General features: G+C 37.0%; 1 protein-coding gene across 3 annotated transcripts in view; it reads right to left on the bottom strand.

Annotated features, from left to right (window-relative positions):
- The window catches only part of TPK1 (thiamin pyrophosphokinase 1), a 347,881-nt gene that overhangs the window by 211,133 nt on the left and 116,927 nt on the right, over positions 1 to 19,821 (bottom strand). For all 3 annotated transcript variants that reach the window (XM_057733044.1, XM_057733046.1, XM_057733045.1), the window contains one exon: positions 3,778 to 3,847. In XM_057733044.1, the coding sequence (XP_057589027.1) occupies positions 3,778 to 3,847 (70 nt within the window). The remainder of the gene's footprint in view (positions 1 to 3,777; positions 3,848 to 19,821) is intronic.

Here is a 19,821-nt window from a genome sequence, read left to right as displayed (position 1 = left end):
AGCCCAAAAGTAGAAAAAATTAATCTAACAGTAATTAGGTCGGTAGTTTCCTTTGAGGGGAGTTGGTGATGGCAGGGAGCAGGAGGGAGCAGGAGGAAGCCTTCGGCAATGCTGGGATAATACATTTATTCATTTCAGCACTGTTTACATTTGTGTGTCCCCCTTCGTGAAAATTCACTGAACTGTATCATTATAACTTGTGCACTTCGCTGTATGTTTGTTTTTAATATTCATTATGGTGGGAAACGCTGGTAATTACTGTCATAATTGACGACTTTTCAGACTCTGGTTAAAAACTGACAAGAGCAACAACTATTCTTCTCTTAGAGTCTCTGTTAAAGAGGCAGAAAAAGGACTAACTGGGGCCTGGGAGGAGAGCAATGGTTGTTGGGGGCAAGGCGGGGAGGACATGACTCTCCCATCATCCGTTTCACTTGCCTAGTACACGCAAATAACAATCATGGGATAGCTTCTGATGTGAACAATCTACAGTTTCCTGTTCTAATACAGTGTCAATAAACCCATCACTAGAAAAGCAAAACAAACCTCCAATGCCTATCCATGCTGAGCAAGAAAGAAATCTGCTGTATCAAATCTTTGTAGCAAATCTTACCCTGCTTCTCTTGTATTTTTTCCCCTCACCTCTGTATCCTGCGATTATTCTGACCATGGGGCCAGGCTTCCCCATCCTGGTTCGGACGAATGGTGGGTTTTACCTACTTGGGAGAAGGCAGGAGGCAGATGTTGCGAGCCCACCAAAAGACTTTTTAATCACAGACCACTACCAGCACATAAACATGAGACTCGAGTCAGTATCAGGCTGGAGTTGTAGAACGGGGGGTATTAGCCCACACAAACTTACTACCCCACATTTCCAAAAACAGACATCTGGGGTGAGGGGAACAGTCAATTAAGAGTACAGGAGTACAGTACCAAGACTGAGTCTTCATAAAATTTCTTCCTCTTTAATCTCAAGTCCACACAACCACAGCTTGTATGCAACTCCATTGGCAGTGCCCATTCTATGTCTCCTTGACTGGGTCTTCACCCTGCCTCAGTTTGACATACAGACTGAACACACACCCAAATCAGAACCTATCAGCTCTCAGAACAAGGGTAATCTAGTTACCCAAAATACACAGGTCATCAATCAAAGTCACTCAAAACCTTACGGGGAAGAGAGAACAGAGTAACTGCAATCAAATATTTAACAACATTTTTTGAGTGTCTAATATTTTCAGGCAATTTTCTAGGCACAAGGGACTTCACAATCACTGAGCTTACATTCACTTGAGCAAGAAAAGCAAGTCATATTTTCTGTTGCTCCAAAGGGCAGAACCAATAGGTAAGACTCAATGAAACTCTCTGCTACTTAGAAGGCAATAACAGATGATTTTTCTTTTTGTTTCTCCCAACTCACTAACACATATCATCTTGTATTGTTTTCACAATAAACATTTGTTCAAATCATCGTGTATTGTTTTCACAGTAAATAAAAACATTTATGGCTTCTTATTTAAAAAAAAAAAACCTAGTAAATGGAGAGAGGTGACTTTCAACACTGAACAAAGACAAACATTTGTGAAAGACGTAGAAGGCTGGATGCATTGGGATAGAACCAGACGTAAGGTCACCACATAATGTTGCTTCAGCACTATCCTTCTGCAAACCCTGCTCCTCTGTACTACCTACATCAGTCTTCTTTCTTTCCATTCCCAATGTGTAAAGATCTCATTTTCTCTTCAATTGGAGATGATTCTCTATATATTTATGTTTCATTGCATAATTATAAGGTATTACATTGTAGATCAGGACACTGAATAAATAAAAAAATATAAGAACAAACGAAGCAGTGGTCCACAACCTTAACTTGGCTTTTCAAAACTTATGAATATCTTTCCATTTCCATTGTAAAGCCTTTCTGTTAAAAATACAGTTAATAGCAACCACGTTTAGTCACCTACGTCCAATTAGTTTAACTGGTTAGGATTTGGATTTAGTAAGATTTACTCCATGGCTTTAATTCCCACATGAAGCAGTAAGCTTCATTCATCTCCCTATTAGGGACTCTGCCCTCACCCCCGCCAGCTATGTCCCTAAGCACCAGACTATGCATCACGGCAAACATGTTATTACAATTTGAAAATCAACAGCAAGTATTGATATATTTTCTTCTTAAACATCTTCATATATGGACAAATGGTTGTTAGATAAATCATACAAATTTTCTTGGAAGATTTCCATAAGATTACTTATAAAGGTGTTAAGAAATATTAGAAATGATTATTTTGAAATCTGGGCAAAAATAAACGCACTCATTCCCAAATCTGGAGATGTGCACTGCTTTCAAATGTGAGTAAACATGCTGGATGTTATACTTCCTACTAGTGTCCAGCCCAATCCAATAAAAGTAATCAGTACGGAAATCTCTATTTTTTTCATAGGCATTCTAGATGGTTCTTATGATCATGGAAGAGTTGGGAAGTGCTGTGTTAATACCCTTTCACAGCTCTGGTTCACCTAACTACGTTCATGAGCTGCACCCACCAGGAGAGAAAGAGCACTCAGTACCAGACTGCTGGCCAGCAAGCAGGCTACGCATGAAACAAACAGCACCCCGTTCATAACCTTGCCTTCGTGGCCATTTTGCTCCTCTCTTAAATAACTGGACCAGACACTTTTTATAACACATACTTGAGTATTTTTTCACACACCGTCCATGGCAGGTCTTAGAGAATATAGTTAGAGGAATCCATAACGTTTAAAAATAAACACTAAATGTTAAGAATTTAAATTGTTTGCTAGGCTGTCGGAGTGGCTATATTCCTTGATAACGCATCTAGACAGGCCGGGTCTCAAAGAAAACACGCCTTTCTCCTATGAGCAACCAGCCGCTTTCAAAAAGCAGCTCCAATATTAGAAATGTGAAGTAAAAATTTTGATGCCATAAAGATGTACTTTACATCATTTCAAGATATGTGCATTTAATTCACACCTACGGTATGCTGCATCATAATATTTTTATTTTATTTTTTGCAGCAAGGAGGTGATTTCTCAAACTATAAACACTTCAGTACATTTAATAACACATATGATAGAAGCAGAACTAAATTTCATAGCTGGTCTACTTATATCTAGACTATAAATTCTTGTGTTTGCCAAGAGGATGAACTATACATGTTGACAATGAGCTAGATTTAAACTGTGCTTTCATCAAATGTATTCTCACATCTAAAAATAGCTCACCATGCCAAGACCAGGAAATCCAGAGAGTGCAGAGAACAAATCTAATGATGTGAATTTAGAAATAAATTACTTATCTCTAAAAAATGTGTGTGCGTACCTCAGAACTAAGTTAAATTAGTGAGTTTTATTCACTAATTTAAAAATCTTGCACCTTCTACGACAGAATATATATTTTATATGAGATCAGTCTGTATTCTTTCAAACTGTTTGAATAAAATCTCAAATTATCATTACTTTAGTTGATGTCCAAAAACCTCACGAATATCGATATTTGATAATGCTACTTAAAGACATTTTTGAAATAGTAGAATGGGTTTTTTTCTTTTTTCAATAAGAATATGATTGGCCTATTTCTACTAACAGATACCATTCAAAGCAAAGAGATAATACAACATGGTTAAGCAGCTCTTTCCCTGAGGTGGTTTTCTCTAAGAGTTTGAAGGAAAATGAAGTCACCATTTACTAAGGAAAAAATAAAACAGGCTCAAGAGCAGAACTGATATAACGGATACTGGCGGAAAGAAAGCATACCTTTCCCTCTCTCCTTCAGTGTTGTCATATAAGCGGTTGGCACCTCCATCAGCACAGGCTCTTAGAAGAGCTTCAAAAAGAAAAAAAACCAAGAATATTTCAATATAGGAAACAAAGCAATATCTTTCAAACAATAAATGAACGTTAAAAGACACTCAGACACAGCACAGTGATGCTCCCCTCCTGGGATCACTTCACACATAGCCAGCGATGCAGCTGGTACTGAAAACGATCCTACACATCACACACAAGTAAGAATCACCTAAGCAAAGTGTATTTCCTCTTCCCATCTTTTTCAATTCCTCTTATTAAATAAAGGGGAAGACTGTGTATGATGTCTTCAGCATCTCTTAAAGCTTGTTTTCCCTTCTTTATAACAGAAAATAGGCCTCGGGCTCAAAAACAGGCAATAGGACGTAGCTTTTAATCTTGCTCCCTCAGTTTATTAATTTTTATAGAAAATTTCTATTTATGGCAGGCATTAAGGGTTTCCATATTTTACTGTGACACAAAAGGTTTCTTTTAAAAATAAGTCATAAGCATAACATCACAAGTTTAAAGTATGAAGTAACTAATAATCTAGATATATGACTGTAAAAATTGAAAAGTTGGTACAAAGTGGACTGAAACTTGGGAAATACGAAAGTAATCAAATAAGGCAAAAAAGGCCCGGCTGGCTAACTGGGGCTTTTTATCTCTTGGCTTCCTCTGCTTTTCCTCTAATATCACCCTAGGATTTGATGCTGCCGTCAATGATTCCTCGAAATTTTCTTAGTCCATGGTCTACTATTTTTGTTGTTGTTACTTCTCTAATTTCTAATTTTCCTAGAAATGATCAGTATCTTAGCATCAATTCATCCCTTTATTCTTAAAAAAAAAAAAAATCCTTTACCTAATATTTTCAAACTAAACTTTTATTTTTTAACCCTGGGCAATGTTTAAGAGTGAATGCCGAGATGTCTAAGATTCTAATTCCTCACCCTGAACAGACCAAAGCCTCGCCTCTGTCCCCAGCCGGCTGTTAAAACCAATCACTAGGTCATAAAAATCAGCAAAGACCTTGGACACGAGCAGTTTCAGAAGAAATAAACTACAGTCAGCCCACCATATTCAAAGGTTTCAAATCTAGTCTGCTGTTGAACCTGTGGAAGTGAAAGCCGCAGATACAGAGGGCCAACTGTATTCCTGTGTTGCACCGTTTTACATAAGTGATTTGAGTATCTGCAGGTTTTGGTATCTCAGGGGCTCCTAGAATCCATCTCCCATGGATACTGAGAGATAGCTGTAATTTTTTTTTGAGCTACTTCTTCATTTTATTGCACTTATGAAATCGCCTTCCCTTTTTGCAAATTTAGCTACACGTTGAAAAGAGTGTTTATAATATCTACCTCCAAAATTATAGGTGTTTAATAACAGGTGGGATATTGGAAAGGATAGTTAATTGACCGTATTGGCATGAGTAAAGGTCCCAATGAGTTTTCCACAAATCCATGATATATGTGAGATAGTTTTCTGTGTCCAGAGATACTCATTTTTTGCTTCAGCTTCTTCATCTGTAAATTGTAATAGTATCACCTATGGTATAGAGTTATTAAGCAATTAATGATTTACTAATTAGAATAGTGCTCATTAGAATACTGGAACACAGTAAGCATTCAACAAACAGTAGTCCTCTTCTCCATTCCTCTTAGAATGAAAGTAAAGTCTAAAAAACACTGTGTTCCTGGAAAAGAAGAGCCTAAGGTTCTTAAAAAGTACAAAACAAAAATAAGAGTTTTTGCAAGATATCTAAGAGGGACATCTCATTTTACCAATTACTGACAACACACATTTCCCTTTTAGGAAAGGGACCTAAATTCAAATTTTACCACAAACATAATTGCAGAAGATCACAAAATATTCCGCACATCTCCTAAATATCAAAACCTAAATGTTCAAAATCACCAAAACGATTTTGATGATTTATCTCTCTCTAAATGGAGAGATAATCTCACATATAAAAGATGCTGTGGAACAAATGAATAGGGAGATGGAAAAGAGAAACAGATGGTAAACTATCCGTAATTATGCTGAGTATATAAAATATTTCTCTGTAAACAAAATTAACAAGTCTATGGGATCTTTTTATGTAAAAATTAACTCACCGAAGTAAAATGAAAATCTAGAAGTAGTGGCCAAGGATTATCAAATAGAATGACTTGTCAAGTTTTCGCACTATATTATGTTGCAAAGATCAGTCGAATTCAACACTTATAACTATTACATGGAGGCCCTAAACAGAATAGAAAGATGAATAACAGTAAGAACTAGCTCTCCAGACTCACACTATTATGCAAAAAGGAGAGCCAGAAGCACACGTGTGCATCGCACTGCAGGTGCTGACGAGGGCTGTGAGGGAAGCAGAAGAATGCAGTGGGAGGACCGGGACAGGAGAGGTTAATTTCAGTGGCCAAGTCTGCAAAACTGTGTATTATTAACTCTAGTTCAGCTAAAATCACTGTGACTTTGATAATCCCAAACTGTTTTCTAGTGTTACTTCTCACACCCAGATTTCAACTGGTATTTTTAGATCAGTTTATTAAAAGAGAAATACCTAGGTCTTAGGAAGTAAATTTGTCCACATCTATTCCTGTTTTAAATAGCTACAAGAGTTAAAATAACTGTGATGAAATCTGTGGACCACTCTTTCATTACCTAGAAGCTACCACCTAGGAATTGGGGTGCAATCCATCTGAAAGAAAAAACAAGTTCCAGTCTGTCCCTATAACTATTTTGTTTTGTTATCAAGAAAGCTTAACAAAAAAGATATGCTCTACCACTTTCAAATCTTACTAATGAAATATTTTCCATATAATTAAATAAAATTGCATTTGAAAAATAAAATTTCAAGCATGTATTACATAATGTTGGCATGAATTCATTGATAGCAATTTGAAAGCTGAGGAAACAAATATCACTATTAATGAAAGTGACCAACTAAAAAAATCAGTAGTAGAGGACACTCTCAAGTAAGGTATTTTTGATAAGTCACGAATCAGCCTCAAAAATGTATTCACTCCATCATCATTTAAATTGTCCCAAGCTTTAATGAAAAGAAGTTACTGCATGAGTTATCTTTAATGTAAAAATGTCACTGGCTTATACAGCAAAGTTTTTGCAGATTTATCAAATACTACAATTTCAGTGGTTGAATGTTATTTACTATGGATCAGACTGATAAACAGCTGAAGACTAAAATACATTAAAATCTCTATATCAACTTTACATATTGGTACTACCAATAAGCATATTAAATAAACTTAAGCTAACATTTTTTTTAACTTGGCATAATATGTTACTATTACTGACAAATAGTGAAGAGCTCCACTCACAATCAGAGGTTAATCGGCTATTTCATTAATTTCTGTTGAATAAAGCTGGACAGAAATGATTTGACTTTCTGAAAAGTGGATTACTGTATTGGTTCAAAGTATTAAGACGGAAGTAAAAGTAAAATCAAAGAAATATTTTTCAGTGTCAGTCAGCTGAAAGAACACTAGATATAAAAGATTGTTATTCCAATCTGGATGCAGATTAGCTCAGTCCTATGACAGAGCTAATCCCAAGTGTGCTGATTCTAATGCAAAATAAAGAGTATTAATAATATATATTTTACTAAACCCACAAAATTTTTCAGGAACTGGAGAGAGACAACAAAGATAAAACCAGAAGGAAGTAGCACAGGGAAACATATTCTCTGACATGCTGTTGATAAAATTGTAATTTTGAGAAACAGTTTGGCAGATTTATAAAAATTTCAATGCGCATGTCCTTTGATCCAGAAATTCTATGTAGCCTCTATAAAAATTGCCCAAATTCACAAGGGCACGTGTACAAGGATAGTCACTGTGATATTATGTATAACCCTGAAAAAACTGTTACCAAACTTATATATTTCACCAAGTTGAATACTGGTCAAATATGTAAAGGCGCTTGTATGGAACCATTAAAAAAAGCAGCTCTTATATGTATTTATATGTTTTCTCTTATAAGATAAATATTGTTATTTAAAACTTTAACTTTTGGTCAAATCTTCCTTGTAACAGCAACTCAGAGGATATATAGAAGTATGCCAAATTCAATAAAACTAAGAACTGCACCAGGATTACTACGTCAATGGAGAGGACACTAGACCCACACTCTGAGGAAGCTCATAACAGCAGCAAGGGATAAAAGCTCAAGAGACCCAAGAATCGATGTCTTCCCTGGCCAGGAGCATACCAGATGAGGAGTGACCAGAATGTCTGAAAGGCACTTCAGGAAGTAACTATATCTTCACTATTTTTGTTAAAAATCAATATTTATTACCTGTCTTGTACCTTTCCTTAAAGCTAAGTAAACGTAGTGTTGGGTAAAGCCTATCATGTCTTCTTAGTTTGCTAATCCAAGTCCAAGACCATGTCTGTGTTGCACACGATGACCTCTTTAACCTTGATTATTTACAAGGAATAGGCAAAGGATTGTGGAAAAGATACTTTTTCACTCTTTACATTAAACACTGTGCTGCTAAAAATATTCTTCTAAGAAATATGAATTATATTGTAATTACAATTTTAAAACCAATAGTGGTAACTAAAAAGGAAAATACACATAAGGTAACAAGAATAATTTCAGATGCAACCCCATACTTAGGAGAAGGAATCAAATATTTTGACAGATTTGGTAATCTTATGTAGAAGATGACTTACTGAATTCCTGGACAGCTAAATACCTCCAGTTACCCAGATCCTACTCCCTCCTAACACAGGTCCTTCTTCTCCAGTACTCTGAAGATACAATTAGTCTTTGTGTACCTGAAATCAATCTAGTCTATCAATATTACTGGTTTAAGCCAGGATTCTCTCCCTGCCTTAGAAACAACAGTAAACCACACAATTTCCAACTTCTACTCTTCTACCCATATGAGCTAGTGTGGCTGGAAAAATGGGGGGGGGGGGTACATTCTGGATGAGCCTCAAAAAGAAGTGATAATCACTTATTAAATACATGAGGACACACACAACTACTCGGATATCAGAAAGTTCACTAATCAGCACTACAGAGCATAGTGGTTTGTCTTTTGGTGCGGTGTTTTGATTGCAGTAAGAACAGGTAACATGAGATCTACCCCGTTAAAATAAAGTGAATAAAACAGTATCATTAACTACAGGCATAATGTTGTACAGCAGATCTCCAGAACTTAATCATCTTGTGTAACTGGAACTTGACTTCTGTTGAACAGGAGCTCCCCATTTGCCCCTGCCCCGAGCCCATGGCCACCACTGTCCTATCCTCGGCTTCTTTGAGTTTAACTGTTTTAAATTTCACATATAAGAGGAATCATTAAATAGTTGTTTTTCTGGGACTGGCTTCTTTCATGTAGTATAATGTTCTTCAGTCTCTTCCATGTTTTTGCATATTGCAAGATTTCCTTCCTTTTTGAGGCTGAATAATACTCCATTATATGTATATTCCATTTCCATTCATCCATCAATGGACATTTCACTTACTTCCAAATCTTGGCTAGCATGAACAGTGTTGCAGTGAACATGGATCTGCAGCTATATCTTTAAGCATGTAACTTCAATTCTTTTGAAAAAACAGCCAGAAGTAGGATTGCTGAGTCCTATGGTAGTTCTATTTTAATTTTTCATACTGTTTCTCATAGTGGCTGCACTGTTTTGCATCCTTACCAACAGTGAAGTAAGGTTTGCATTTCTCCACCTCCTCACAAATACCTGATGTCTGTCATTTTTTTTTTTTTGATAATAGCCAAACTAACATTTCCAAAAAATGTAAGCCTCTCCTATCAGATTCATGGCTTGCAAATATTTCCTCCCTTCTATAGATTGCCTTTTCACTCTTGCTCATTTTCTCTGCTGTACAGAAACTTTTCAGTTTGATATGGTCCTACTCGTCTATTTTTGCTTTGTTTGCTTTTTGATGTCGTATCTGTGAAACCACTGCTAAGACTAGTGTCCAGAAGCTTTCCCCTATGTTTCCTTCTAGGAGTTTTATACTTTCAGGTCTTACATTTAAGTCTTTAATCCATTTTGCATTGAAGATAAATGTTCTTAACCAATTTTCATCACTAGGGACAATGCTGATATAAAGCCGCACTTCATATTTTATATTTACATCAGCCAAGAAGGTCTAAATCAATTCTTCCAGAAATATCTTTTTGAAAACACTGACCTGTAAGTATTCTCTGCCATGTTAAAACCTCAACCCTATCACGAAGTCTAATAAGAAATATATTTTATATAAGGATTCATGGAAGGTTCCTTTAATGAATTATTATCTTTAAATACATTAGGTGTATTCACTTTTAGTACTTCTTAAATACTTCATAAAAAACAAAATGTCTGTTTAGGGTATTTTTGTGATTTAAAAGAGAAGTTATAGGATCTTCCTTGGAGAGCTTCACAAGTAGGGAGTTTAAATATACTGGTCAATGATAAAAACAAGGAAAAAATACATGTAAGATACTATCATCTATATGTAAAGTAGTAAAGGTGTTGGTTCTTACATTTATACAATTAGAAGCACAAGAAATTGGTTAGAGTGGTACTCCTGCAGAAGAGGACAGGGTTAAGACAAAGATTTTTTGCATAACTAATTTTCTTCAAGGGAACTCCACTCTTGTGCTCTCAGCCTATAAGTGGCATTAAATCTACACCCAAATTCAGATTTGGCACATGGCTCAATTCATGCTGTTATATCTCCTCCCAGGGGGGGACTGATTCAGAGACAGAGATGTGATCCAGTCACAGGTAATGAAACCTAAGGAGACTTCCCAGGTTCCCTTTTCTGCTGTCCTGCCACCTGCGAGACTGGAAGCTTGGATCTATGATGGGCTATCATATCAGCCCAGAGAATGGAGCCCATACAGCAAGGTAAAGCTAGGAGACAAGAGTATTGTTTGAGTTCCCATAGTCCTAGAATAGCGTTTTTAATTACATGAGCTAACAAAGTCCCTTTTTTGGCTCAGGCCAGTTTGAGTTGGGTTCTCTGTCATTTGAAACTGAAGGAGCCTTAATTAATCCAAACATTAATTTCTACTTCAAAGACACAGGATCTTCCTATTGGCTAGAGAATACTACCTTATTATGCCTCAAGTCTGTATCGGATCAAGGCCTGAAAAGGAGGTATATGTTTTTGTAGGTAGTTGGCTTCTTGTTTGTATACACTCTCACCTGCAAAGCCTTGATTATGATCCACAGTAGTCTGTGGACATGGTTAACAGACGAATTAGCGTGCTTTCCCTATCCAGATGTGATTTCATGGGGAAAAACTTTCATTCGAAGCCTTTCATGGAAATACGTGCTCTCTGAAAGAGAGCAACAATTTGCTTTGCTCATAGGAGTACCAAATGCATAATTAACTGCTGTTTAGATAACTCTTTCAGAGTTTTAGATGAAAGGTTTAATTTACAGTATATTTATGTGCAATTATTAAAAGAGCTCACATTATTTGTAATATCCCGCAAATAGTGAGAGGAATACTCTTTACATTTTAGTCAAGTCACTAACAGAACTATCCTTATCTCAAATAAAAAGCAAATGGTGTTTATATTGAGCACCTACACGCATAGCGCTAGGCTAGTCCTAATGGGCTGGTTCATGGCATATAATGAAATTTTTTTATTACCTTTAGGTAAATGCTGCTCTGTAAATTCTATTATCCTTTTTCTCTGCCACTTTCTGTCTCCTCCTCTCCTAGATATGTGCTACGGAGATAAAGTGTGACATTTAGTTATCTTTGAAGCTATTTATAAAGTCTACAATCAGGTACCTCTTTAACACTTAGTGACACCAAATACCTCATTACTAAGAAATCTTAAAAACAACCAAACATCAAACTGTCTGTTTATCCTAAAGTGGCACAGGGAAATTGTTCTCAAAGATGAATAAAGCTCATCACCTGTAAAAACTACAAAGAGGGAAGCCGTGCAGAAAAACAGGGTCTTGTAAATGAAGCTAGCATATGCACGTTTGTCCTAACGTGAGTTGTTAGGAATGATTAAGAGTGAGTGCCTTTTCAATCACTAATTTTCTACTAAAGACTGGTCATTCTTTACAGAAAAGATGGCAAATATGCACACTCAATCCACAGGGAATAAGGAAACATTTAATAGGCCTTTGTTGGTGTTGCTTATGATATAGGGTTGCTCAACTTTACTACTATTCACAGTCTGGGCCTTTGTTGTGAGGGGTCGTCCAGCACATCGTAGGATGTTCAGCAGTGTCCTCGGCCTTATCCACTAGATGCCACTCGTGCCCGAGCTGTGACAATGAAAAGTATCCACAGACAATGGCAAATAACCCCTAGTCAGCGAAAATCACTCCCAACGCCCGAACTGGAGGACAACTTACACCTCAGCAGGTTGCCCAGAGTCTCATCATATCCGGCTGTAAGGATATTTCTAAAATTCCAATTTAAGAGCAAGACTATCACCCAGAAACTACATTCTACTTAGCTACCAACATCAGGTAAATTAACAAAGCAACTTATGTCCCAGCTAAATTGCCTTCCAATCTATCCCAGATGCAAACCTACCATCTTATTCTCTCTTTTAGACTTATTGAATCTTCAGTAAGATCTCTCCTATTACCCATCCACGTATTTTTAATATTTATTTACTTATTTAATTAATCTGGGGGGGAGAGCTGTGCTGGGTCTTCACTGCTACACATGGGCTTTCTCTAGTTGTAGCGAGCAGGGGCTACTCTTCTTTGCGGTGCACGGGCTTCTCATTTGTGGTGGCTTCTCTTGTTGTGGAACACAGGCTCTAGGTGTGCGGGCTTCAGCAGTTGTGGCTCTTGGGCTCTAGAGCACAGGCTCAGTAGTTGTGGCGCATGGGCTTAGTTGCTCCACAGCATCTGGAAATCTTCCCAGACCAGGGATCAAACCTGTGTCCTCTGCATGGGCAGGCAGATTTTTAACCACTGAGCCACCAGGGAAGTCCCCCGTCCATGTATTAATATCTATGATATTCCAGATAATCTTCCAGTATGATCCCACACCCTCTCTATTTATGCTTCCTATTCATTTGAGACCTTTTACTAAATTATTGCCGCTAGTAACAACAGCTGAAGTCAGGTCCTTCTGACTGTGTGCTGAGAAGTTCACATCATCTCTGATGACAGATGAGAAACCATCATCACAGATACCACTGTAGACAGTGAACATGAAAAATGACAACTTCTGTTAGCTCAGTTTATTTCATAATGTACAAGCACTGGTAAAGTAGCAGTGACAAAATAATGATATGGCAGATTTCAATGAATGAGCAAAAATAATTAAATGCCCAGAACAACCAATAAGAGCTGGAATAGAAGAAAAGCGCAATGATGGTGGCTGGTTCCCCTTGCAAAAGTAAAAGCTTTAAAACAAAAATCACTTTGCTGATGCAAATGTGTTACATAATGGAAGGAGCCAATTTACCTCCACTGCCTGTTCATTTAGCCCCAGAATTCTTTCCCTTCTCCTTTTTTTAATCGATCAGTGGTATCAGATCTCGGAACTTATAGGCAAGACATATTTCAATTGAGAGACTTATTTTTGCATCTATCAATAGTGAAAATGTGTTAAAATCAGATATTTATTACACAAATAATTGACACATTTATTTTGTAGAGACAGAAGAAAAAAATACCTAACTGGATCATATCTGTACCTTTCCAAGTGTACCTTTGACAAAATAGTTTAACACAATTTACTAAGTGAGTTTTTTAGCAAATGAACCTATTCTTTTAAACAATAATCATTAAATCTAAATGGTAATAACAGGATAATTTAAACAGTTGGGCCTTAATACAAAATAAGTAGAAACTGTGAAATAATTACATATTTTTACTACCAACTAATGTAAGAATTTCACATATTATCATTTTATAATTAACTATGCTCCTTTCTAACTGAGCACAGTCAAGCTAATTCTTCTTCCTGGTTAGGAAAAAAGTGTGGGGGAAGGACTGTTTGACAGCTATAAGGAAGAATAAAGGGAGAGGAATTATACTATATCTAGAAATAGATGAAAAGAAGAAGAATCATTGGGTTTCTGTTAAAAGCAAGAGATAGTTACCCAACAATTCATAGCGGACCTTCTTTAGGCCAAGAGTTATAACCAGGTGGAACAAAGCACAATTAAAAAGCTTCAAGGGGGTGAATAAATGCCTTACTACCGCATTTTCTAGTTTGTAAGTTTTATCTGGGGACATTCGTAGAGATAAATTAACCTTACTCTTTAAAACATGCCTTATCAGGGCATGAAAAAGCTCACTTTTTTTAAATAATTAAAAGAAGGCCAGTTGCTTTGGAGTTTAGTCAGATAAGGGAATAGCTTTAAGAGATAAAACTGAGAGGCGCTCAAGGACCATATTAAGCAGGTCATTGTACAGAACAGAGTTTAAGTATAAAACAAAGCCATGACGGGGTTTAAGTTTGAGAGTGTTCTACTCTGATCGTTCTTCCTTTTCTGCCAAGAACAGATTAGAAAGAGACAAGAGTGGAATTAATGACACTAGTTAGGAGACCTGCAGTGACCAGAGGACTTGGTGGCTGAGACCAGATCTGCAGCACTTAAGGCAAGGAAACTTGGATGTACTTCAGGATATACTGAAAGTGAATGGACTGGCTGAGAGACTTGGATGTGGAGGTTGCTGAGAAAGGAATCAGAGATGACCCTCAGTTTCCTGTCTTGAGCAACAGGCAAACGCTGGTACTGTCCACAACTGTTAAGTATTCCCTCTACTGTCATTTTGTCCAATGCTTGGCCACATTCCACAGAATGTTTCCTCTCTTCTTGGCCCTCTGTCATCTTTCCCCATTTGACTGCTCCATTTATATTATAACCCCATGGGCCTGCCTACATTCTCCTTACAATGAGACATGTAAAGTTTTGAATAGCTCTTCTCCCACTTTGTTCTACATTGTATTTGCCTCAAGGTGTCTCTGTAGAGTGGAAATACTTCATACTAATGGTAGTTAAAAATTAAAGGCATTATCAAAAAAAAGTTTAATAAAAACAGAACACAAAATACAGTTTATAGCATAGATGTAATATTAGGAAGTGTTATTCAGAGCAGTTTCATTGCTTGGGCTTGAGTTTGGGTTTCCTTGTTTGTTTGTTCTGGCTATTCTTAAATCAAAGGAAACATGAAACCAAGATATGAGAAGGGACCTGAGGTAACTCTAGATACGTGAAATAACTTCTGGCAAAGAAGCCCTGATTTCAAAGCTCAGAAGCAACTGCTATGGCAAATACCAAAAGAAAAACCTGAAACAGGTCAGTTTTTTTTTTTTCCTGTTTTCTGTTTTTCCCATAAACTTGTAAGAAAATCACAAGAAATGTTATTTTCAGGAAATTTTTAAAAGGAAAACAGAGGCTATAGAGATGGCAAATAAGCACAAGAAAAAATGTAGAAGATCATTAGTTACCAGAGAAACTCAAAACCACAAGATAACACTACATCCTTATAAAAATGGCTGAAATAAAATATGGTGATTTTATACCAAGTACTGGCAAGGAAGCAGAAAAATTGGGTCATTTACGCATTGCTATTGCTGCTTTACCACCATGTAATTAACCTTACAACGACTCAAAAGGCTTGTATTTTATTTCCTATTTTACAGACAAGGAAATGAGCTCAAAGTCACAAAGTTTTTTGCCCCAAGTTACATAAATTTTCTTGTGGGCTTCAGAGTAACAACCTGAATTTAGAAAATAAGATTTTTTCACTTGTGCGTTATAGAGTTAGAACTAGAATTACTGTAACAGTGGAGCCAGAATTAGAACCTGGGTTCACTTGGCAATAGAGTCCACATTATTTTTGTTTCACCAGAAACCCTCCACTGTGAACCTGAGTTGGCACAGTAAAGCAAAGTGACATATAAAGGATGAAACAACATGAGCTTAAAATGTAACAACTTCAAATACCGACTTCCTCAGGAACAATAATGCACACACTTTTCCAATGCAACGAAATACATGGTAAGAGCCACAGAGCTGTTCACATCTGCTGACCCATTCACAGAACTAGCTCAATGTTCTACTAAAAGAAAATGAAGAACAGGCTGAAGAGATTCTAAGAGATCTTTCAAATATCAGTCACTTGTACTGATCTTAGCATACTGGGGGGGAAACACAGCTTGCCTTATGTCTCCATCAGGGTCCAACCAGGAGATATCATGCAGCAACTCGAACAGAGAAAGTAATAGGTGAAAGTAATTTGAATATGAGAAAATGAACAACAGGGATTGGAGTAACGGGGTGGGGGGGTGAAGGTAAAGGATACAGGAAGAGCAGATCTAGGAAGCAGACAACGCTGGAAAGGGCTTGATGGTGGGAAATCCTCCCTCTGAAGTGCTGGGGTCAGGGGGACACCATTCACAGGGAGATCCTGGCCTTGGGATTCACTATGAAGCCACCTGAAAGGGTCCAGGAGGATGTTGGAATCAGGAAGAGAAGCCCCTTCATTCAGCAACGCCTCTTCCATGCCCTCTGCTGACTCAGCTTCACATCACACTCACTGCAAAGGAGAAATGCTTAAAAGGCCCTGCTTTGTTATCACAGAGCAGATTGCGAAGCATGGATTTGGAGCTCAGAGGCAATAAATTAATAACTTCACAAAAAATACAGATTGTTCTTTCTCCCCAACAGTGAATGTTTATCCATTCAGTTGGAAATTTCCCAGCTGCTTCCATATCCTGAAGAGTCTAAAGCAGTCATTTCCTTCTTCCTCCTAATTATTACTCATGATCTCCTGGTCACCCCAAGCCTCAAGCCACAGACAGGCATTCCATAAGCGCATGCAGACCTGAACTGAAATATACCACAGCTGACAAATCTCTGAAAGGCTTAGGCTAGTCTCCATTTTAAAAATACTTTTGTATCTTAACTCACAAGGGTACAAAAGGCCCAGCGGGGCACTGGGCTTATTAGGTATTTCCCTGTAGGGATCTGGATTAAAATTCTAGCCTGAAATAGAGAACAAAGTAAATTCAGTTATAAAATGCACTTTTGTACTTGTATACAACATCAAAAGGATATTTCTCCACCTGTGTATCCCTTTTTCAAAGGCTTGAAATAATTCATATGAAGTGTTCCAATAAAGAAAAATATCCCTGGCATATTGTAATCCTAAATTTTTAGTTTCAAAAAAAAAATTCAGTATAGACCCAGAGATCCCTTCAATGCATAAAACAGAAATTGAGAACAATTTAAAATACATCAAAGAACAAAGAATATGGTAACACCTCTGTGACCTCCATCTAGAATTGCCAATTGTTATCATTCAGTACTTTGTATTACAAAAAAACTACAGAAGTTTATATTCACTAGATTTCTCTCTGAAGACCCAAGCTGTTCCCATGGCCCTTACCAGTGGTATTTGCGATTCTGGACACAGGATTTACCTTTAGTGTTTTTGGCTGTTTTTTGTTTTGTTTTAACTTTTACATAGCATGCATATGCATCCATGAGAACTATATAACACTGTGTATATTGTGTGATGTTATTTTTAATATTGAAACAACGGCAGTTCTGAAACTTGCTTTCCTCACTCAGCATTATATTTTTGACAGCTTTCCATTTGGAAATACAAATCTGGTTGACTGGGTTCATTTAATTCCGGTACAGAATTAATGAATACAACAAAAATATTTATCTGATCTCTTATGATCATACAGGTAGATGATTTGCATGGTTCTATTTTTTTTAAATGCCTCCTTGTGTACCCATGAAACATTTTCTCAATGGTATATAGCTAAATGGATAATTGCTGGGTCACAGAATATGGACACTGTTAATTTAGTACATTATAATGAATTGCCAGCCACACTGTATCGATTTATATAACTGATATAATCATATCAATTTATTCTTTAGGCAGCAAACTAAAGCTGACTGCTAGCCTCTATTTGCATTAAAAAGGTGCACATAGGACTTTATTACAAGTTTGATTACAATATTGTGGTAGAAGCAGCTTAGCCTACCAGCAGAAGTGAAAGGTGTGCTAACTGTCAATTCCTCTGGATCATGGAACAGCAGCTGCAAACTGCACCCTGGATGGAGACTGGCCACGCTCTTACTTTCCTCTCGTACTGTCTCCTGAAATAAATCCTTGGCAACTTACCTCTTCAAAGCCCACCCCTGCTGTCTCTACCATCGCACTGGAACTCAGGACACTTTCAGACTCTGGGTCGTCCTTTTAGTCAATGTGCCTTCGTTCTCCTGACAGGAGGCACTGATATGATTAGGGCTCTGACATTAATCTACACAATAACCCTCCAGTATATTTTATTCACTCATTCATTCATTCATTGGCACAAACTGAATGAGCACCAATTAGCACCTGAAATACAGCAAAAACCACACGTGGTTGCAACTCTCAAGGACACCGCAGCCTAAAACTACGTTATACAATATGGCAGCCACTGGCCACTTGTGGTACTGAGCACCTGAAATGCAGCTCGTCTCAACAGAGACGTGCTGCGTTGAAATGATAATACTCTGAACATGCTGGGTTAAGTAACAGAGTGTTGTAACGAACTGTTCCTGTTTCTTTTTACTTTTTTAATGTGGCTGCAAGAAGATTTAAATTTACATTTGTGGCTCCCATTACATTTATATTAATCAGCACTGATTAAGTTGTTAAGGCATGAAAAGTAAATACAGTAAAACAGTGAGATGATTCCTAAGTTGGGGTAAATGCAAAGCTCTACGGGAGCAGGAGAAGAGGACAAAGCCAATTCCATTTGGGGCACAAAAGAAAGCAGACCACAGGAACTGAGGCCACAAATAATAAAAGAGTGTACTGTTTTCTTACTGTTTTAAAACTATGAGTTCACTACGTGAAAAAAGGAGAAGGGAATGAAATCATTCCAGGCAGAAGCCCAGAGGCGAGAGAGCAAAAAAACTACCTAGATGAGCTGACACTAGACTAGGTTAGTCACAACACCCCCTGGTAACCCTAGGCAAAATCAGCCTTTTTGATCTAAAATTAAAACAATAATCAACTTTTTGTATTATTTGTTCCCAAGGGAAGCAACTTTAGACAACTGAAACAAAACATCTAACATACAGAATAATTTTTTTAATCAATTATTTACCCCATGGTATACCTACTTTTATACTATCAGGAGAATCACCAAATCTAAAGGATAAGCAGTTTTGTAAATAACATCCATGACAAGGGAATATGGTACCCAGAACAAAACCTACCTTACTTGCTGCATATATGAACCTGTTAACCCCAAAGGAAGGAAATGAAGAGTATTTTATAACCTGGGGGTTTTGTTTTGTTTGGTTTTTTGTACAATTGCCTTTGCACAGGTCTTAACTCAATTCTACATGAGAATAAGATTTCCATATTACCACAATCTTTAAAAAATGTAATACTATAATAGCTTTTCTCTGTTCTGGGGCCTATAGGTGACTTTCAATTTTTTTTGAAATGAAATGAAATTAGGAAATGAAAAGGATGCAAAATTAGAATTTTGGTCAACTTACTTGGTGAATGGTACAGTTTAAGTTACAAACACAAGAATTCCTTTCATTAATTCTATTCTCTAACAACCAAGGATCACTGAAAAACACTTTTATTCATGAGTGAAAATAAGAACAAGAAAAAAAAGTCAATGGAAATATAAGAAGAGCAAAAAGAAGAACAGTGAGATTTGCTGTTGGAGGATAGCTTTTAACAGGACCTAAAAGAGAATTAATTTCAACAGCTGGAAATTGCATTTGGCTCATGCTAAAGAAATGTTGCTGCTGCTGTTTGCAAACAGGATCAATGGAGAGCAGCTTGCAAGCATGAAGGATAAAAATAAATATTTCATTACGCAAAATGTGTTTCATTGTTGTGTTTGTAAATTTGAAACAATTATAAGTACTGCATGGCAGTACATACTACTAGAACTGGCAGGTAGTCTCTTGTTTCCTTTTGGGGTGCTGCAGTGCATTTGAAAATAACTTTTGGTACTTGATGACAGAAGCTAAAATAACTATCTCCTTTCCCCATC

This window comes from Hippopotamus amphibius, chromosome 4 (assembly GCF_030028045.1).
Source record: "Hippopotamus amphibius kiboko isolate mHipAmp2 chromosome 4, mHipAmp2.hap2, whole genome shotgun sequence".
In the NCBI taxonomy this organism is placed as follows: domain Eukaryota; kingdom Metazoa; phylum Chordata; class Mammalia; order Artiodactyla; family Hippopotamidae; genus Hippopotamus; species Hippopotamus amphibius.
This window is presented reverse-complemented; position numbering and strand designations above follow the sequence as displayed.